This window comes from Stegastes partitus, unplaced genomic scaffold (assembly GCF_000690725.1).
Source record: "Stegastes partitus isolate 25-593 unplaced genomic scaffold, Stegastes_partitus-1.0.2 Scaffold259, whole genome shotgun sequence".
NCBI lineage: Eukaryota > Metazoa > Chordata > Actinopteri > Pomacentridae > Stegastes > Stegastes partitus.
The window spans coordinates 155,791-177,258 of record NW_007577990.1 but is presented as its reverse complement, the minus strand read 5'-3'; the positions used below and the strand labels follow the sequence as shown (position 1 = coordinate 177,258).

At 40.5% G+C, this 21,468-nt stretch overlaps 4 protein-coding genes across 6 annotated transcripts in view; 2 read left to right on the top strand and 2 right to left on the bottom strand.

Annotated features, from left to right (window-relative positions):
* The window catches only part of tmem266 (transmembrane protein 266), a 47,178-nt gene extending 45,909 nt beyond the window's left edge, over positions 1-1,269 (top strand). The window contains exons 9-10 of the mRNA XM_008282125.1: positions 253-315; positions 409-1,269. Coding sequence (XP_008280347.1) covers positions 253-315; positions 409-1,046 — 701 coding nt within the window. The 3' untranslated portion in view covers positions 1,047-1,269. The remainder of the gene's footprint in view (positions 1-252; positions 316-408) is intronic.
* A 905-nt stretch (positions 1,270-2,174) lies between these two features.
* On the bottom strand, positions 2,175-9,513 carry etfa (electron transfer flavoprotein subunit alpha). The gene is made up of 12 exons (XM_008282124.1): positions 9,403-9,513; positions 8,091-8,240; positions 7,834-7,915; positions 7,433-7,515; positions 7,067-7,166; positions 6,731-6,841; positions 6,454-6,555; positions 5,977-6,045; positions 5,804-5,886; positions 4,480-4,545; positions 4,018-4,098; positions 2,175-2,672 (listed from the first exon to the last, which is right to left on the bottom strand). Exons 1-12 carry the CDS (start codon positions 9,439-9,441, stop codon positions 2,637-2,639), a joined length of 1,002 nt encoding a protein of 333 aa, XP_008280346.1. The 5' UTR covers positions 9,442-9,513; the 3' UTR covers positions 2,175-2,636.
* A 2,275-nt stretch (positions 9,514-11,788) lies between these two features.
* isl2a (ISL LIM homeobox 2a) lies at positions 11,789-15,637 on the top strand. The gene is made up of 6 exons (XM_008282122.1): positions 11,789-11,972; positions 12,380-12,569; positions 12,927-13,186; positions 13,637-13,923; positions 14,685-14,852; positions 15,419-15,637. The coding sequence occupies exons 1-6, from the start codon at positions 11,789-11,791 to the stop codon at positions 15,533-15,535; spliced, it is 1,206 nt and encodes a 401-aa protein (XP_008280344.1). The 3' UTR covers positions 15,536-15,637.
* A 2,007-nt stretch (positions 15,638-17,644) lies between these two features.
* scaper (S-phase cyclin A-associated protein in the ER) overlaps positions 17,645-21,468 on the bottom strand; it is a 60,338-nt gene continuing 56,514 nt past the window's right edge. For all 3 annotated transcript variants that reach the window (XM_008282119.1, XM_008282121.1, XM_008282120.1), the window contains 3 exons: positions 19,532-19,723; positions 18,689-18,737; positions 17,645-18,413 (listed from right to left, as the gene is read on the bottom strand). In XM_008282119.1, the coding sequence (XP_008280341.1) occupies positions 18,316-18,413; positions 18,689-18,737; positions 19,532-19,723 (339 nt within the window). In that variant the 3' untranslated portion in view covers positions 17,645-18,315. The remainder of the gene's footprint in view (positions 18,414-18,688; positions 18,738-19,531; positions 19,724-21,468) is intronic.

The following is a 21,468-nucleotide window of genomic DNA, read 5'->3' as shown; positions in this document are numbered from 1 at the left end:
GCACAAATAAAAATATCTCTCCGCTCCAAGCTCTAAAACGCAACACGGCTCAACTGCGCCCCCTACAATATTTCAACAGAGTCCCATTGTGGCTACATTTCACCTACAAGTGTGACTTTTATCTTATATGGATTTTAAACATTTCACACATTGTATGGTAAAAGTAGAGTGTGTCATGTTTTTGTACACTACACAGGATTTCCTTATACAGTGACTTCTCTTTTATTTCTTCTTGTATTCTTTTCCTTTCAGATCATCATGGTCAAGATGACATGAACAACTATATCAGCCAGTACTACAGTGAGCCAAGCAGTGGTGAGCATCAGCAAGCTCCTGCTTCAATCTAACCTGCAGCCCATGTAGCACCACAATATCTCAAAGGCCCTGTACTTTGTGTTGTTGTCATAGATACAGGGATCCCAGACCCAGCACGAGTCATCACCACAGCAGCCATAGACGTGCATCTGCCTAACAACCCCAGCCAGCTTCCCTCCTCTCTGGTGAGCGCCGATGCAGTGCCCTCCAGCCGTTTGCAGCGCACCGGCAGCTCGGTCAGCGAGGCCTCCACGACCACAGTGTCCCGCACCAGCTTCAGCGCCCGCCAGCACAGCATCAGCAGCCACACGCTGGGCTCCAGCATGGACTGCAGCTCCACGGTGCGCGAGGCCTCCACCTCCACAGACTACAGCGACCAACGCTGCTACCCTCCACCCTACAGCAGCCCTCTAGCCCTGGGAACTCAGCCGCGAGGGAGTCCCAGCGCTGTGGTGCAGGAGCTGCTCTCCTCGCTGTCTGAGGACTCCTGTCTCACCCAGAAGGGCCTGGACCCTGTCAACCTTAAACCACCCAGTCCGACAGGTTCCACAAAAACCAGCCCCGAGCTGGAGCACAGGGTCAATATCTACAACAAGAGGAACCAGGAGAGCCGAGTCGGCCTCCACTCCAAGACAGTCATCCATCTGCAGGGTAACGAGCCTCTCCTAGAGGAGAAGTACAGGATGATGGGGCCGGTAGAAACTCCAGTCAACCGTCTGTCAGAGACATAAGACTCTGCAAAACATGTGGACCTTCACCAGACTTGCTCTTCAGATCAGCCGCAAAAATTAATGCTCTACTAAACTCCCAAGTCGTTGGGAGTCACTGGCACATAAACTGTATGTCTGTCATCCTCTTTGTAAAGCTCGAACTGAGAGGGTGAACTTGCCGGAGCAGCACAAACAGAGGGCATGGACGACAGACTCGTTATCAGGCAACACTTTTCAGGAATTGACACTCAAAAAAACACTTTTATTTACTTTTACCAAAAGAAACCAGCAATGGGGCTCAAGCCCAAAACTTTCAAACAGCCCTGTGTAGAAAAAAAATTGGCTTTTGATATGTTGTAGTTTGATTTCTATCTAGGAAGTGAACCCTGAGAGAGTTTGGTGCTGAGGATTTAACTCCTCTGACACACTTTGTAGGATGCGGAGATGCTCGAAAGGTTTATTGGAGAACCAGACTGTGAATCAATTTTCTTTAGAAACAAGGCTCGGATTTACCAAATGTGCGAGTGTATGAGCTGTTTTGGTCAGTTTAGTGTCTCCAAACTCACAAAAAAAAAAAAAAAAAACAGTCCTCTTTGATGGACTGCTGCAGGGTACATTGGATCTGTCTCAACTTCTTTCTAATCTTTGTCTTTCTATATTAATGTTAACATTTTTATCTAAATTCTGTGAGTGGAAAGAGTGCAGAATCCTTTTGACTGACAGATGATTTATGTGAGTTTTTAATCCAGGTGCCATGACTGGAAGCTGACCAAACCCAGCTGAGTCAGTGTTAACCGAAAATTTTGCAAATTACAGCATGACCCTCACGCACCGAATTAACTGAAAATCTACCTGCACATGGTAATTTCATATCATTCAGGTCTAAAATAACCTTTTTAAAAACTGATTTTAATGTTTAGAAGTTGTGTAAATATTTCCGGATGGGTTTGGTCACAGCCAAAATTAGTGATGGACTTAAATAAAATGATGAGAAGAAAATGACAGCATGAACCTTTCAGATTTGCCACCATATTGCAAACTAACCCTGTTTATTGTTCTGTCAACAGGCACTTTCTATCTCGATTATAGAAAGGCAGCACTGCAAAATGAACCCAATAAAGGGAAAACATGGCAAATTAAGGACACCAGTTCTTAGTTGTCAATTTAATGCATTGTTTTCCAGAAGCATCTCAACAAGTACATATCTTCTGGGTTAGCAGGAAGAGCTGCTTCTTACAATCAGCTACATCAGAGTTAAGCATTTCCAAAGATGTCTTTTACTGCACCAGAGAATTAAATACAAATTACAACACTTGTACTACAGAAAGCAAACAATATCCCCCTACCAAAGGTAAGTGCACCTTATCCATTGATATTCAATACTTATATACTACAATATATATAAAAACTGGCTTTCATTTCTTGGTTGAGAATGTTCCTCTGATGCCAGGCAGAGAGAAGATATCAGTGATGAAATTACTTCTGCGCTCAAACACTCACAACTTGAGAAATTTGTTAAGGCGGTGACTGCGCTTCCTGTGGTCGCGCTCTGATCTATTCTTCTGCATTGTCGAGCCGTACGATGAACATTTGGTGGGACTTTGTTTCTTTTCACTTGCTCAGCGTTTCAGTCATCTCAGGAACAGCCTGAAGAGAAAACAGCGGAGAAACATAATGTAATAGCTTACCAGCATTACACACTGGCATTATGGCAGGAGCCATTTCAGCAAATAATTCTGTTTACTGCAATCCTGAAAGCTCAAAGCACATGTTTGCTGCATTGGCACAGAACACTTTTAAATTAATTACTTGTTTTGTGAACCTAAACATCCTGCAGAAATCATTCTGGCATAAATTCAAGTCATAATATATATATATTCTGCATTAGTAACTGCTGACACATTTCCAGGGTTTATTTGTAGATAAATATTCATAACACCTGTCATTTCCACCCCAAGCATATTGCATATCACAACACTTATGACTTTATTACAGAAACCCTTGTGCATGCTCGCTGTATAACTTAGCACATTGCGATTTATCAAGATCACAGCACGCTGCAGGTACATAAACATTTAGCAGTGTTTCTGTTTTTGATGAATGCGGAGCAAGATTCTGCAAGGAGCACATCCAGCCCATAAATAAACATGCTGATAATATCAGTTGTGTAGCTTTAACGAAGACAGATTCAACCGCTTTTTGTTGTAAATATGAGTGCAAAATTATTCAAATGTCTCCTTGTGAGTCAAGCAACTTCAAAACGGAATCATCGGTCACTGCCACAGTTGGTACGGGGGTATCGGCTGTCAATTTGGGGGAAAAAGTAGAGAGCCCATCCATTTTAATCAGTTATCTGAGGAGTGATCACTTGTAAGATGATCTCACCCAGTAGGTCACAACTCTACTGCCACTAGCCATTATTACTAATCACTTCTACAGAGTTTGCCAGGACACCTGGGCTGCACAGGCACTACTGAGGGGCTAAATAAAACATGACCAACAGGACACAAATGAAAATATAACCTACTAGCCTTTCAAAGGCAGCACTGAACTCCAGCGTTACTCATGCCAACACACCTGGCTCACTGTCGCCAAGTACCGGCTCGACACGAGAACGCAACTAAGCGTATAAGTGGCCTGGCAAGCAGAGGCTGAACACAAAACTGAAGCCAACTTTTATGTAACTATCGATCACTTTTTTATATCTTTAGACATGTTAATGTGTTTCTGTCCTAGCAGCGAGTTCCAGCCAGAACACTCCTCGGATTATTTCAAGAACTTAATAATTCAACAGTTGCACATTTCCATTCGGTGGAATAAAGCATCGTGCAAAATTTATCAGTGAGGAAGCAAATGTTATATACTGACTGTCTCTCAGGACTGTCTCAGCTATCAAAACAAACACCCAAAGTGAGTCCAGGCGCTGCTTGGTTGTTTAATAATGTGGGGAAGTAGTGACATTATTATAGCAATATTAATACCAGACGCTTACCTTGAAAAGATCTGCTACCAAGCCGTAGTCAGCCACCTGGAAAATAGGAGCCTCGGGGTCCTTGTTGATAGCAACGATAGTCTGAACACAAAGAGAGATACACAACATAATAAGACAACATCTAAAACATTACCATTTCCACAAACAAAGATGGAATATAGACTTGAATGCCACAGACATTAGATATGTTATGGAAAGTTATGCAGAAATAGCCTTAGAAACAGTTTTAATGTTGAACTCAAATGCTGCCTGGTACTAATTTCTTTATATCAGTGGAACAAGATTTATGTGTGTGACCAAACTCAGAGGGTTAATGCCACCTAATATCCTCATATTTTTGGTGACGCTAACATTACAAACAGAACATTTTGTTTCCGTTTCATACAGAGGAAAATGGTAACAGAAAAATAAAAAATGTCAAGAGAGGGGGGATATCGGCTAATGTAGCTTCAGAGTCTTTACCTTGCTATCTTTCATTCCAGCCAGGTGTTGGATAGCCCCAGAGATGCCAACAGCAATGTACAATTCCTACAAACACGAAAAGAGGAAACAAGACAAGTGTTACATGCTTGTAGACATCAGTGTCTGAGGCTATAATGACCACGGGTGTCTAATCTATCACAGGGTGCTGGGGTGAGTGTACAAAGGGTCAGCCATGCTTGCATCCCCCCCAAACCTGCTGGGAAAACCATCTCTCGCTCTCAGTTTAATGCACTGCCGTATGAATATTTCAGTGTATAGTTAATGTTGCAGCTGAAGTCTCAGATGGACGAAGCATCAACGTGTAAACACAACAGTATCTCATATCTGTGGAAAATTCAGTAAGACCACTATTCGACCAGCCAGTCACTGATTACACAAACTGCAGAAACCCAATGACACAGTGCTATGCTTCTGGTCATTCCAATTGGAAAAATGTTGTCCATTTCACCACTAATCAATTCCAACAGTAATTACAGCTCTGTGGGTCATCAGGTGTTATCTTTAAATACAGCACGAACGTTCTCATCATTTAGATTCACAAATAAATCCGTGGACTGACACACATGTCATAAATTTCACTTCAGTCCTGCCAAGTAGCTTTTCTAAACACAGAAAACCTACAAGTCTGCCGTGGTGCAACATCTGACAGCTTTGATTACAGTGAAAACTCAGAGACTAACCGCTGTTCAAAGACGTTTAACTCTGACGTTTACACTAAATTACCATAAAGAGATTATCTTACATGCTGCATGTGAATAAAATGTGAATCTTTCAATTTTCTGAATACACTAAACATTTTTAGAGTCATGGGCTTAAAAAAACAACCCAGATTTAAATTATATTTAATTAACCAAGCCAAATTCCACAAGCTTGTCATAACATTTGGGAAATCCAATTTGGACAGTCTGGCCTGGTCTGAGGCTCTGACCAGACATGCGCCGCATTCTGCTTTAATGGATCAGCTAAATCATTTAGGGCCTTAAATGTGCCATCATGCACATTTTCCAAGGCCTAATGTGTGGATAATCACAGCTGGGGTAACCGGACTGAATCGCATAATGGGAGGTTAACCTGTTTAAAAGGGAAGAGCAGCCACCGTGATCTTACTGAACCGCTGTGTGAAGGCAAGCAGGCATTCATCAAAAGCAAATGTACACACTGACACCGACTTTAAGTGCTGCCCACCTTTAAACTTTGACTTTTGAATACAGTTATTTACATTTTGCCATTGAAGTGTTTTTCTTCATTAGCTGTAAAGGATTATATGAACCCAAATAACCACTTTGGAAAAGGAACAACTTACTGGTGCTACAATCTTGCCAGTTTGTCCAACCTGCATGTCATTAGGGACATACCCAGCATCCACTGCAGCTCTGGATGCACCAACTGGAAAAAAGAATAAAATGTAACTTAAGATCAGGTTAAAAAAAAAAAAAAAAAACAGCCAATAAAATGACACACGTGTTCCCATAATACCTGCAGCATTCAGTTTGTCAGCAAGGTCATAGAGCAGCTGGAAGTTGTCTCCACTCTTCAAACCCCTTCCTGGAAAAAAAAAAGACACTATTAGTCTATTTGAGCAAGGAAAATTCCAATTCAGTTCAATTCAATTCAATTCAATATAGCACCAATTCACAGCATATGTCATCTCATAGCACTTCACATAGTTCGGTGAAGACCTTATGAATTTTAAACAAAGGACAGAGAAACCAACAATCTAAAGTTCCCTTTGACCAAAATGCCAACAACATAATATTAAGGCTAATCGACAACGAGTGTAGTTGGGCAACGCTTTGACAAAAAATAAATAACTAAAAATTAAAACCACAGAGTGGATTTGCTAACATAGAAATTCTCAAAATTCATCTTCCAACAAGCCACAGTGTGGGTTTGAAATTCATCCATTGTGACACTGCTTTAGACATCTGAGCAAGAAGGACTGTTATTGCATACCTCCTGACACCACAACCTTTGCACTTGTCAGCTCTGGACGGTCGCTCTTTGTCAGACTCTGTTCCAACCACTCAGAAATTCCGGTGGGAGAAGCAGCAGCCACTGCAGATCAGAGAACCACCACATGACAAGTAAGGATAAAAACTCGCACTGACAAATAGGCTTTGTAGAGATGTACTCTATCTGCATTGTGTTGTATGCTGTTTGATTAAAAACATCCAGAATTTAAAGCAGTTTCTTAGAATGTTCGGCAGGACAAATCTGTAAGCTACTTCACCTTCCTCTGATGCAGCACTTCCTCCCTCTGTTGAAGCTGCCTCAAAAGACGTCCCTCTGACGGTGAAGATCTTGATTGGCTCATTACATTTCACTGTGCTGAGGGCATTTCCTAGATAATTCAAAGCATTGTTAACATCAAAAGTATTTAAAAATAAATGATCAATATACCTGCCACGAAAAAATGATTAAATTAGAAAGCAAAACTGTCTATTTCACCAAAGACTTCAAGAGATTCTATGGTATTTCTATTGAAGAATGATTATACTAGTCAGGAAATTAGACAAATAAAATTCAAACTCTATATCATATTGCACTGAAAAAAAAAAAGGTTTACCAGCATAGATGGTCCTGACGAAAGTATCTGGAGATTTGATCTCAATAATATCTGAAACTGGGGCAACATCCAACTTGGCAGCCACCCTGGGAAGCAGGTTCTACAAAAAAAGAGAGAGAGTGGAATTATGCTTCAGAGACGCACAGATAAGGAGAGCTGACAGAAATATTCGGTACAAAAAGTTTTGGTAAAACCATCATTTTTAATAAAAAACAAAACAACATTATCCACACAAATATATGAAGAAGTCGTTTCTGATTTAAATTAAACTATGAGTAATACAACTTTACGTTATGTGTGATGGAATATGAATGTATTTTAAAATACATAAATGCTAATTAAGTAGGTATTTTTTCCATGACTTACCTTTCCGAAGGCGGATGCACCAGCACAGATGTGAGTGAAGTTGAACTGCTTTTGTGTTTGCAGGATAAGAGGTGTCAACTCCTCTGGAAAAAAAAAAAAAAAAAAAATCAGAAAGTAGAAACTAATTTAGGTTACCTGTAGGCCAACAAACAGCTACAGCAAAGCCATTTCTAGAAACTAAAATACATGAGCAGGGAAATCAAGTGAACGTCTCCTCCTTTAGTTACTACTAGCAAAATGTCCTTGAGCAAGTCAAACACAGCATCAAATCAGCTGTGAATATATGAGAGACTGTGCAAATAAAAAGAAAAAAAGCTGACAAAAAAAGAGAAGACATGTTCAGTATCTCTTTGCTCTATGAGTGAAGGTTAAATAAATAACAGGCCTCAAGTGCAACGTACCTGGCAGGGCGCCTTTGTATGTATCATGCTGGGCCACCAGAACCTTTTTCACACCTTGTACTTTGCTGATTTCCTCCACAACCTGTAAAAACAGAAAAATCATCAGCTATATCCAAGTTTCCCAGTGACCTTCAAATGCCGTCTTATCTCCACCTACATGAATCGTGACCCACATACTGAACTGTGTGGTAATGCACTATGATATAGCTAAAATAACAACTACATCACAAATACAACACCTCAAAAGCTTTGCATACCTTTGCACAGTTTGTTCCAGCAACCAGACAAGACACCTCTCCGCCTAGTTTAGAGGCAGCGGTGATGGCATTGAGTGTGATGGGGGTCAGCTTGTCATTGTTGTGCTCTGCAACAACCAAGGTGCTTTGAAACCTCTGGAGGATCCCAGTCTGTTGAAGAAAACATCGTCACGTCAATATGAATCATATATCAATATAAACCAAGGTATTTAGAAGGTATGACCTGTTAAATGGGATTGTCGTGTTTGACCTAAGTTATGAAACACTTTCAGCTTTTTTTATTTATACAGAAAAGGACTAGATATGAACACCTGAATCTTCTGAACAATCATGTTTACTATCATTTTAAAAACCTTGATTAGCTATTGTTGTGTAAATTTAAAACACAACCGCATCAATCATTATAATTCCACAATGGTTTTTAAATAAAAAAAGGTTTCTGAATATCCAGTAAATGCCAGCAGAAACGTCAAGTCTATGTAATCTTTAATTTCACCATGTGGTCTAATATGAGTATCTTTTAGCTGGGCATTAAAACGTGCCGCCATCTGAGAGAATAATTTGCTGCATTTCTCTCACATGTGCACTATTTAAACTATGCTGGTACATATGTCAGGTGGTACAGATGGGTTTTGTTGCATGTGGAACACGTAGTCTCAGATTATTAATGCAACTTTGAGGGCAGTTTAGTGTGAGGTTAGTGTACACGTCACGGGAGGACAGTTGGCAAACAGTGTGCAGCGCAACCTCTGAAACAGCTGCATCTGGTTCTGTCAACGTGAAACAGGTTAATACCAGCCTCATCTGGACACTATCAGTACTTAAAGGTCATTCAGATAAAGTCAAGAAAATAGAGAATACATAAAATAGGACGTGCTACTCTTTAATCAAGTCTATACTGCTGAACATCTCACTGCAATTAGTTTGTTTTGGTAACTCCTGTCAATGTCAACTTAACAGTTTCGTAACTCGTAACAGAGAGACCTTTCATAACCACTGGGCTAGCTATGCTAACACTTATTAGCATTCAGCCAAACAAACACTCATATTCAAGCCATTTCACATTGTAGTGTATATATACAGGTAGTGTCACAACAAGTCAATAAACAGTGTCACATGCGCTAATTAAAAACAGCACCGCAGCTTGTGACACTAGCATAGCTAGCTAAAGTTAAGCTAAAGTCTAGCTGAGCGAGCTAGCCAGCTAGCAGCTGCTGCAACAAAACAAAACAAACGAGGTAACTGAAGCGTCCGTGTTTTGAATCTGCTGTAAACCATGTCTGAGTGTAGGCTGGAGCAGTCACACTCTTACCAATTGTTTCAGACTCGTCTTGTTAAAAGCTCTGTTCATCTTGGACCGTTGTGGCTGCTCTGTGCTCCCTCTGCTGCAGACAGAACTGTGCCAAAGGTCGGACGAGGTTTGGGAGGACTTCTCGCGAGATACACGGTTCCAGAACTGTCATCTATCTCGCGCGCTCTCACTCGCGCGCGCGCGCTCACTCTGACATTCAATTATCTTCCCAAAAAAATATCAAACTGCAAAAATAAACAGCAGTTTGATCGCTGGTTTTCTCATCATAACATGTTACTTATTTGGGACATTTTGTTCAGTTTCCCCCCTCCGACACTAAATAACGCGGGGACAGGCTTTATTTTGCTCTGGAAAGATCATCATCTCTCTGCCCGCAGTATTTTCTTAATTATATGCTGCTGTTACCACTGCTTTTCTGTCAGAACAATTGACCTGGCAACAAGTAGGCCACAAAAGGAAAACACAACAAGAAAATATATGATACATTTCATACATATGATCAAATGTCAGCACACATTCAAGATTCAAGAGTTTTTATTTGTCACTTATGTGCAGTGAAATTCAAGGTGGCTGTTTCTCAAGGCTGTACAATAGCAATAAGACATTAGAAAGAGGACAAATCCTTAAAAAGAAAAAAAAATAGATAATTAGAGAAGTCACAGTTTCATTTATACATTAGATTTTTACTACAACCTGCATGAGAGGTGGATAGATTAGTACATTTGACAGTGATAGAAGAAGCATTGAGATCCTTAAGTATAAGTAATAATACAGCAATTTAAAATCATCATGAAAAAACCCCACTTTCGAAAGAGGACATAAGTATTAGCAGCAACATGTAGGTAAAGTACTGAAGTAAAAGTACCAGTTCAGTCCCTCTGACTGATAAATTGTTGCTGTAGCTGCTGCAGGTTTGCACTACTTTCTATACAGTTTTATATACAGGGAAAGCAGATAAATCAGAGCTCCCTGTGACGATCAATGCAGAGAAAAGAAGAAAAGCTGAGCTGCGGTACACAGATCTGTTTTTACTTTTCTGGACTTTTGCTTTATGCTTTGATTTTAGATGAGATTGGCACTTTTGAACATTTATTGAAATAAAACCACATGAGAGGTTTAGAAGTATAAATCAGTATCTGGTGCAGCTGTTGACAAGTCAGAATCTCACATGTGAGCCAGGTTTTGATGTGACACAGACTTTAGTGAAACATCAGAAATCACAACATTGGAAACGTTGTGTTGTATGTGTTGTATTTTAAATGCGTGTTATGTTATCCTTTGTGTAAAATCTTGCTTTTAAGACAAAAAACATCCTGTAACTAAATAAATGTAGTACAGTAGAAGGTCTTATATTTAGATTTAAAGATGTTTAAAGATCAAATAGCATGCAATGGAAACACTCAGGTAAAATAGAAGTAGGTTAAAATTGTGTTGGAGTGTATTTCCACCTGGGATTACATGGCAATGACAGGCACAAGGCACTTTTTAATATATTTTCTTCCATGTATGAGGAGAGAGAAGAGACAGGAAAGAAAGAGAGAAATGTGGGAATTAAAATGAAATATCATCCCATACTGTGTACTTATTCTCAGTGATTTAGGGAATGACTGATTTCTTAAATCTCAAGTTTACCGGATATTATCAGTTATTTTTTTTATCATGTTTAATAAGTGGTATGATATGTCTGTCTTTTCACAAAGGCAAACCTTAAAGAGCAATACACAGAAGTATAAAGATCTATGTGGAAACTGTGCAGCTTGTTGGAATTCAAGACCTTTATATGATATTTCATCCAGTAGAGGGCTCTCTACAGTGGCCTGAGTGGTGCTTGTCACTTACAGAAAACAAACCAAAAAAAAAAAAAAGTATATATATTTTTTAACAATATACACCCAGATTTTAACCAAACATCAATCCTTTAAAAATATGAATAATGATAAGAATTTAGAAAAGTACATTAAAACAAAAAACATTTGAACACTGGACTTATAAAACTCCCTCATGCTGGCCTTAGAACAAAAAAAATCTCACAGCTAAATAAAAAAAAAAGACAGAGAGCGACAATATGATAGAAATATGATTGGCTTCTCATAAAACATATGTGTCTCCATGTGTACATTTTATAAGGAATGTGAAACAGCAGTTGGATGTAAAATCACACTTTCTAACTTTCTCTAGTTGTTCAGCAACTTTAAATAGAAAAACTCACATATAGTCATTTGCCACATAGAGCTCTTGGACAAAGAGATAAACACATATGTAGTAAAAGCCACTGAACAATAAAGAAAAAAACAAAAAGAGCAGAGGGTCCATGAAGGAGGAGATTTGCATGGCACACTCTCTCCCCGGACCCACAGAGGTCCAGGTCTGCAGACGTCACTGGTCGATGATCTTTGTTTTCTCCCCACCTCTCCGAGCAGGAATACAAGTTTATCATCCAGCAGGGACGGGACGCTCTCCTCTGCCGCTCCTCTTCCCCATCTGTCGGCTTGCACTCGACTATTTCTCCTGTATGGTGGATATCCTGCTCAACACTTCTTTCTTGGATGATATGGGGGATCATTCCAAAAGTAAGACACTTTTTTTTTTTTTTCCACTTACTCTTATTTCCCGAGGCTTTTTTTTATATGACTTTTACCGGTGCTCAGTCTCTTGAATTTTTATAATGAATCGCTGGATAAATGTCCAGCTTTGCGTAAAAATGACCGAAAACCGCAACTAAGAGACGCATAATAAAAATGTAATATCCTGAACATAACTTAAATGTAACTATTTGAAGTACTCATGCCTCTAAAGTAATATTTGTTTTTAGCTCTTGTGGCCTCATTATAATTCTTCCATAATATTATTTGGAAGGACCTACATGTTTGTTGTGCGTAATAGTTTCTCTCCATAAAATTAAAGCGCTTTAACAGGGATGTCATGAGGATTAAAAAGAGCGCACAAAGCGTTGCATTAACGCGTTCCCACTTCACAGAGAAGTCGGCAATCGCAATGTGTGTGGGCTGTGGAAGTCAGATACACGACCAGTACATCCTGAGAGTCTCCCCGGACCTGGAGTGGCATGCAGCCTGCCTCAAGTGTGCAGAGTGCAGCCAGTATCTGGACGAGACCTGCACTTGCTTCGTCCGGGACGGAAAGACTTACTGTAAAAGAGATTACGCAAGGTAGGAGTGCGCAGAGTTTCTGACTTTCCTAATGTATTTTTAAGTAGATCTGCTATATAGTGATGAGAAGAATATAAATGTGGGAGGCCAAATACGTTGAGAAAAAATTATATTAAGATCCATAGCAATGCAAAACGCGCACCGTAAGGAAAGTGGGAAAAATTACGCATCATGAAGCGCAGATTTCAATCAGATTTGTTTTGCACACTTTCAATTTTTTTTAATTCTTTTGCTGGGATCATTATAATAGTTTTTGTGCTTGTTATGATCGGACCATGAACTGAGATCAGCTTGGTTGAAATTATAGAGATAATGCATGGCACCAGTAGCTGCATCTCCGTGCTCCCCTTTTTTCAGGTTATTTGGCATCAAATGCGCAAAGTGTAACATGGGCTTCTGCAGCAGCGACCTGGTGATGAGAGCCCGGGACAACGTCTATCACATGGAGTGTTTTCGCTGCTCGGTGTGCAGCCGGCACCTCCTGCCGGGGGACGAGTTCTCCCTGCAGGACGACGAGCTGCTGTGCCGGGCGGACCACGGCTTGCTGGTGGAGAGGGCCTCAGCCGGGAGCCCGCTCAGCCCGGGCAGCATCCACACCAGACCGCTGCACATCTCAGGTACGAGCTGGATCACTAGTGCACATATAAGAAAAAATAAGTAGATATTATTATGATCATTATTATGGTGATTATTATGATGATGGAGGGATGTTTGTCTTTCTTGTAAAATTGTTTGTAGATAAAAATTTGAGTCCACCAAATAATAGGAATTTTTTAACGTGTAGCTACATATACACTAAAAAAAAGATTTTTGGTGCATGCATTGAGTTAGACATGTTGATATTATTCACTATTTTATTCCATATCAGGCCTAAAGATTTAAACCTCCTGCGTCTTTGGCACTAAAACTGCATAATAACTGCGTAATAACAAGCCTATTTCATATTTCTATAAGTAAGTGATGGTGATAATTATATATTCCAATGGCTAGTTGTTGCTTTAATTTCTTCTTTTCTATTTCTAGACGTAAAACACTAATTTATTTTTTTAAATTCTCTCACTCCTTAGATCCAGTTTCGGTCCGGCACCCTCCTCATCACCGCAACCACGTCCACAAGCAGTCCGAGAAGACCACCCGAGTCCGGACGGTGCTGAACGAGAAGCAGCTCCACACCCTGCGGACCTGCTACAACGCCAACCCGAGGCCGGACGCCCTGATGAAGGAGCAGCTGGTGGAGATGACCGGCCTGAGCCCCAGAGTGATCCGCGTCTGGTTCCAGAACAAGCGCTGCAAAGACAAGAAGAAGTCCATCCTGATGAAGCAGCTCCAGCAGCAGCAACACAGCGACAAAACGGTGAGAGAAACACTTCTTATACTGAGCTGGAGAAATGTGTATAATTTTTGTACACTCGTTTTCCATTTCTCAAATCCAATGCATGTGTTTTCTAATTAGTACAGTAGCTCATTGCCACACTTTTAAAATGATGGAGAACTCAGCAACAGTCTGTGTGGATGATCAAGTACCCAAATAATAGCTTGTAATTTTATTGCAAATAAAGAAATAATTAAATGTCATTGCTGCTTGATGAAAACACCACAAAACAAGCAAAAATTAAATAAAATAAAAAACGAAATAAAATCAGATTTTTGATAAATATGAACAAAACAGAAACTTAAATGAGTCATTACGCAAATCCTTTTTTAAAAAAAATTATTAACTGCAATCTTTTAGACTGCTTATTTTCTTTTTTTCTTTGATTCCAGTGTATAGTGTATTTTTATGAATTAGAAAACGATTGTAAATCCAAGTATTGAACTGAAAAGACTTGGTGGCGCAAAAATGGAAATGAATCCTCTTCATCCAGTTACAGCAAAGCCTCCTATAAAGGTTTATTGCGCATTTTTGCACATTACATGTTAGGCATTGATCATAAAATTCAATATTTTTCTGCAATTTCACTTTGTTGTCTGCTGCTTTTCTCACAATGATGAAAAATAGCCTGTTTTTATTGATCTCATGTGGCTTAAAAGCATAATATCTTCCATCCTGGTGTAACTTTATCCTTTCCTTAGCCAACATCTGAACGAACTGAGTGTTTTTTATCCCGCCTGTAGAATCTGCAGGGCCTCACAGGAACACCTCTGGTGGCAGGCAGTCCCATCCGGCACGACAACACCGTGCAGGGGAATCCTGTGGAGGTGCAAACCTACCAGCCTCCGTGGAAAACCCTCAGCGACTTCGCCCTGCAGACCGACCTGGACCAGCCTGCCTTCCAGCAACTGGTAGGATTAAATTATAAATACATTCTAAACTACTAAAATAACAGAAAAGCAAAACCAGGCCTGTATTCGTACAGAGAAAAAAAAACTATAAAATAAATGTTAAAATGGTTTCATAATAAGGAATAATTCTGGTTAAGCTGATGATCTAATCAAGCTGAAGGTGGTGGCAGCCTTCATTTCGTTAAAAAGGTGATGGAATAATTACAAAATTATAGTCTTCAGTGCAAAAAAGAAAAGAGAAAAGAAGTTGCTTTTGTGCCAAACTCATTCAGTGGGGCCCCACGTGGAGTCATTTGATATACTGCTCACATCAGGGATGTGATGGGGTCTCCAGAGGCTGATGGAGTGATACATTTCCACGTGTTTTTTAATAAAGAGGCCTCATACATAAAAGAAAAACTAAGAAATGAAAAAATAATACTTCTACATCCATTTGGAGCCTCACACTCTGTTGAAATCTCTTTGAATCAGACGTTTGGGACCAAACACGGTTCAGAAGTGGTGCGTAAAGCAGCAAACATTTTGCATCCCAGCTGATCCACCTTCTCGTCGTTTCTCTCCGGCAGGTGTCTTTCTCTGAATCGGGCTCTTTGGGAAACTCCTCGGGTAGTGATGTGACCTCTCTGTCCTCGCAGTTACCGGACACACCGAACAGTATGGTGCCGAGTCCCGTCGACACGTGAGGAGGCATCGGGGTCAGCTGGAGGCCCCCCCCACCACCTCCCCCTCGGAGCTCTCAGCCACACAGGAATGCGCAAAAATACGCGCAAAAGAGCCCAGCGACATTCAATCAAGAAAAGAAAAAGAAAAAAGAACTAAAAAAAAAAAAAAAAGAAAACGAACCAGGGACCACGCAGGATGGATTATGCTGGAGGATACACTCGGGTTCCGACTGGAGGATCGGAGGTGTGACTGTTACATCCAGGCGTTTTTATCTCACTGTCCTGCTCAATGACACTTCGGCAGGGAGACACGGTGGACACTTCGGGCTTCCAGCTTTTGGGACAAACTTGCCTTTTCTACCACGATGCCAACACCTGAACTGGACAAACAAATGGGAATATGTGGTGGGAGCCTGTTCCGGAGGTCTGAATGCTTACAGTATGTGTTGTCAGGAAAATACAAGCTGTGTAGATGTGCATGATTTGTAAGTTTCACTCTTGTAAATTATTGAAACAGATGTGAGAAAGAGAGAGAGAGAGAGAAAGAGAGAGAGGCGCATTGTTGGCGTTTTCTCCAAGAAAAAATAAGTTATTATTATTTATTATGAGGACAGACGTAGCTGATCTTATCAATAAAACAATTGATTATTGCATGCAAAAATCCATTTGTTCCATAAACGTGCAGAGGAATTTTAATTATAGTCGGCGAAATAAATCAGTTTTACGGGGAATGGAAACGAATCTGCTGCTTATGATGCTGTTTGAAGTGGAGCTGGAAGAGCTTCCCAGTTTTTATTTTTTAAAGTAAAATACTTTTAGCAGACACCTGATTTGGAAAATGTTCAGTTGACCAGTTTTCTTGGGTGTGCAACTTTGACACCCAAAAAAACTGGTCAACTGAGCAGCTTGGATGAGTTTAGAAAACCTGTTTGTGTTTAGTTTCTGTGCCAAGAGGATCAATGACTGATGGATCACAAGATATAATGAATCATTTGGCCTGTGTGTCATGGGTCAGTGAATCACACACAATAGGTTGAGGCCTGCACGATTCGGTTCCTTGCTAGTTTTTAAAAATATATTTATTATCCCCCTCCCTCCACACTATATTCAAAGCAGATTTGTGCGTAATGTTTTGCCCACATTGATACAACGATAAAATTTGTATTTTTTTTAAAAGTCAAATGTCACAGTGTCACACACACCTGAGGCCCACAGTTTGGGCTGCAAGTCTAGACAGAGTCAGCGGCGGCTCCTTATCTCCATCTGGCATCACCTGCAAAGGATACGCTGAATGGATCCACAACAAAACGCAGCGCAGAGGGGACTCCCAGCCCGAGGACGCATCTCGGCGTGTCTTGAGTTTATTTTCATTCCAGTAGGAATCCTGAGCGACAAATAGCCGCTGGACAAGGGAGCAGGCAGGTCAAGCCGGGACTGACACACTACACCTCAACAATTTGTTGGGGAGGATCGGCTTTTATCAGTGAAGGAAGGAGTGGAGTCAGACTGAAATTAAAAATGCTGTTGAAGAGCTTCAGAGAAATAAACTGTGAGCAGGAAGATTAAACAGAAAAATTAAGAGGAGAAAGTTAATTAGAAAAAAAACATGAGACAGGGTTGTACAACGATGATCTTACTACAAGGCTTTAAATTAAATACACACTGTCAGAATTAAATTTTTTTGTTTTGTTGGTCGGACTTGGCCCCATAAACATTAAATAGCTCCCAAATTTTTAACACTGCTTTCAATCTGAAATTGGAAAAAACTGAAAGAGAGTTACAACAGTTTCACTCTGATTTTAAAATTTTTTCTGCCCAATTTTCTTTTATAGTTTCATTTATGCAGCAAAACACACAGCTGGTACCCAAAAGGCGATTCAAAATTACTGTTAAATATATATGTATAGTGTAAAACATGTTTTCCCCTAAAGGCTGCAAATTCCCACCAGTTCATTTGTAATCAATGTTGCTTGAAAATTTAACAATTGAATCAGTTTTCTACAAATTGCAAGTGTCTCATAATCCATAAACCACGTAAATATATCCTCATTATGCAAGTCAGTGTTACCACAAACAGTACAAGTGTTGGATGTTAGCATCTTCTGCAGAGAATAAAAGTGAGGAACAATAATATGTAACCAGAAGTATTTTTATTTTAAATTATGAAGGTAAATAACTCAATAAATTATATTAATTTGCAGGTGCCTTCTAACAAAGAGAGAATGGAAAGAAAACGACGTGAACTTGAAAAATATAAATCTTAACACATATTTGCAATCAAGGCAGGTCATTTCACTTGGAACTGGCATCGTGTAGAACAGGGAGAACATTCTGGCCATTCACATTCAAAAAAAAAAAACATCCAAAAAAAACAATAAATGAACACAAACAGTATCGATGGAAAGGTTTGGCAAAACATAAATTACAGTATAAGTAAATGCTTCAGGTTCAGACAGTCACTGTTTGGAAAATGTCGCCATTTCTATCTACAACAGGAACAAAGAGAAACAAATGGCGTATTTAGACGTTACATGGAGTTGTGCGTGTGTTCTAACTGCAAGGTACAAATAAGACATTTTGTGCAAAAATTCCTCTTTAACCGTCAATCTGATTTCCAAGAAATCAAAACAGATGAACCAACATATGATAAGGCTTCACAATTTTTTTTTTTTTAAACATTTGACAAAGTCTGAAGAACGTGATACTTATTCAGACTTGAAGTCACAAACAAACAAACAGAAAAAACACCTCCACATGTTAGTGTCTTGTGTAATGGTTTGCACTGTGCTCTTCCAGCTCCATCACTCCTCCTGCTTCTTAAGAAAAAACTGCAGCGCTGAATCCCACTGATCTCTTGGAAAGCGGTTGGACAGTTCACAGTAATCCAGTGGCTGGGAAACTGTACAGGCAGAAGAGAACACCTATATTACACTGGGTGTCTGACAGAAAGCCTTAATCCTTTTAAAACTGAGTGTAAAATTTCACCAAAGCAAGCGTGAGCCAGAATTCTTCATGAAGATAAAACGTTGTGATTAAAACATAATAAAACCTAGTGTTGAAATAGACTGTGGGAATTAAAGACAACCTTTTCAAACAAAGTAAAATATGTCTATAGAATTCAAAATATTACATTTACAGTTTATTATTTTGTTATTCATTTTCAGAACAACTCACCCATTTTACTTGTTTTCGTGTCTGATTCCTTCTCGTTTGCGGCACAGTCCTGGGAAAAAAACAAATGTTAGTGCCGTTAAACAGAACGCTGCAGGTCTATGTAACACTAGTATTATTTGTATAAAATTTCATTGGGCTCATCTTACGCTAATTAAATAAAACAAGTTTCCAGGAAAGAAAACATAATGTTTTCAGCAAAAATTTTTAAAGCTGCCACAAAGGTTCCATCTCACCGAGAATTTACTGAGCAAACTGAACCATCCTGGATTAAATTGTCCCACTCGGAGGAATGTTCCTGAGGTTAAGTCAAACACGAGGGCGGCGGGGGCGAGATACCATGCATTACTGCTTTGTTTGAAAGAAATGACAATAGCTTGTCTCGCTTTTGAATGGGAGTTAATCTGTGTCTAAACAGTGGTGGCTGCAGAGTGGCGAGGGCCTTGTTGTCAGGAGGAAGATGAAGGAGGCGAGCTGTTTACTGGGAGTTGAACCAGTGGCAGGTAAATCCACTGTGAAGGAAACCATTTATCTTTGTAAAAGCCTGCCTCTTGGAGATTCACCGGGGGGGGTGGTGGGCTGATGAGCAGTCGTCAATCAGCTGATGCACAGAGGTTTCCTTCTGATGTGAAAGAAATGAACTGAGCTTGGGTTTTCTATTCAGGGGCATGAAACTCTTCAGGATAGTTTTTCTTATTTGTGTCTTTTTGAATAGAATTTTTCTGAATGCATTTTCCACATTGAGCTTGAGACACCTCTTTTAATCACAGTGGGCTACAACACTCGACATAACAATCTGTTGCAAGTGTGTCGTAGTGCAGAGTGCGTGCATGTTTTCATGTTTACCTGAATGAACGTGGCCAGCAGCACGCAGCTCATCTCCTGCTGCAGGATGACCTTGTTCTGAGAGTTGTTGTAGCAGGCGGAGATGAGGGAGGGAAAGAGCACTCTGATGAGGCGTGGGTGGCTGAAGTACTGGAAGGGCAGCTGACACAGTTTCTGCAACACGCTGGGCTGGCGGCCAGACTGCACTATCACCTGGAACACACAAGGAGCGGAGGCCAGTCAGTCACTAAGCCAGTCAGTGGCACTGCTGCTTGTAAATCACTGCCCCCTGTGTCCCTCCCACATGTAAATCTGCCACTAAAACAACACACAAACAGCCATTAGGAGGAGACCTGGGGGGCACAGCCTCCCACCGCACAATTACAGGCCATAAACCACAATGATGGGATGTTTTGTTGCAAAAACGGCAATAGCAGAAGCTGCTGTAACACAAGAGGGGAAAATGACACATGTGAAATGATGTCATCGTTAGTGGTCGAAACTTCACTTTCAAGTTGTTTTTTTTTTTGCGTTAAGCTTCTTAAGCAACACTCCGGCGTGGAGTCAGTGCGGGAGTGAAGCTCAGGTTGAGAGGGCATCCACAGTGCAACGGAGGGTACGGAGGGGTGGGGCGGCGGGTGAGCAAAGCCTCTACCAACAGTGTGGCCACCCCCACTTTAAGAAATGAGCAATACCATTAGCGGTATTTTCACCCCGCCGACATCCTGCTCTCCATCACAGCCCGTCAATCACACACCATCACATCCGGGCCACCAGTATTAAAACCAAATCACTCCCAGCCTCATTTGATTAGAAAAAGGGGGCTGCTGCGAAGGAAGGGGTTTCCAGCCTAATGCTCTGGTCATCTCCCCTGAGCTTGAGAGGACCATCAGCACCCGTCTGAGATCCGCAAGGTCAACATGTTAAATCCTGGCTGAAAAAAAAGAAAAGAAAAAAAAAAGGCTGCACTGCTTCAAAAAGGTCCAGACTGGTGAGGAGGGTTCAACACCAATGGAAACCAGAAGGGCAAGGTGAGGTCCCCAAGTCACAGTGACATAAATTCACAGGATTTACAAGATTTAAAAAAAATACAGTCTCTAATACTCTTCCATTGGTTTCTCCTTTGATAATGCATTCCCAGTTTGAGCAGCAGGATAAACAAAGCGATAATTCACCGCTTTTATCAGTTCAAGGCGAAGCTTCTCAGAGCTGTCCTCTACAGCGCAGTTCAAAGGGACACAGAACAGTGTCATTACCTATTATTGTTTGTTTGAAGAACCCACATGGACGGGTCAAACAGTCTGACCTTTAACGCATTACGAACACTTGAGAATGTGAAGAGCTCGGAATTTGTCAACGTGAAATCTAAGTGTTCATTTTTGAAGCTATGACAAAGTATGAATCGCCTCTGCCCTGGTGTGTGTCACAGTGAAGTGCTCACCGGAAAAAAAGGTCTTTAATATCATACAAATGTAAAAACTGCAACAGAACAAAATCATTTTCCTTCACTCAGTATTTTTATTGTTGTTTCTTTTTTTTTCTTTTTTTTAACAAAAGGAATTTGGGAAAAATCTATCCGCTGCAGGAAGGGAAAAAAAAGTCAGGCTCTGGTTGTTTTCAAATGTAGAGCTGCTTATTTTCACAGCATGTAGTTTGAGCGTTTTCGTGCTACTTTTTCCACTAAATCATACATCACCATCCGTTATCTCGCCTGTTGCTACGCTGCCCAAAGACAAACTGGCAAACGGGGCACATAAATTTTATGCAGCTTCTGCATTCAGCAAAAAAGCCAAAACTACGATTCTGCAAAAGTTGAGGAATCTCGTCATTCTTGTGTTTTAATCCGGAGCATTTATGTTGGGGTGTCATAATTTAACACCACGGCGAGCACTGCGTGTTTGACTTGGAGCTCTGAGGAGATCCAACCCACAAATCACCCAGCGATCTCATAATCCTCC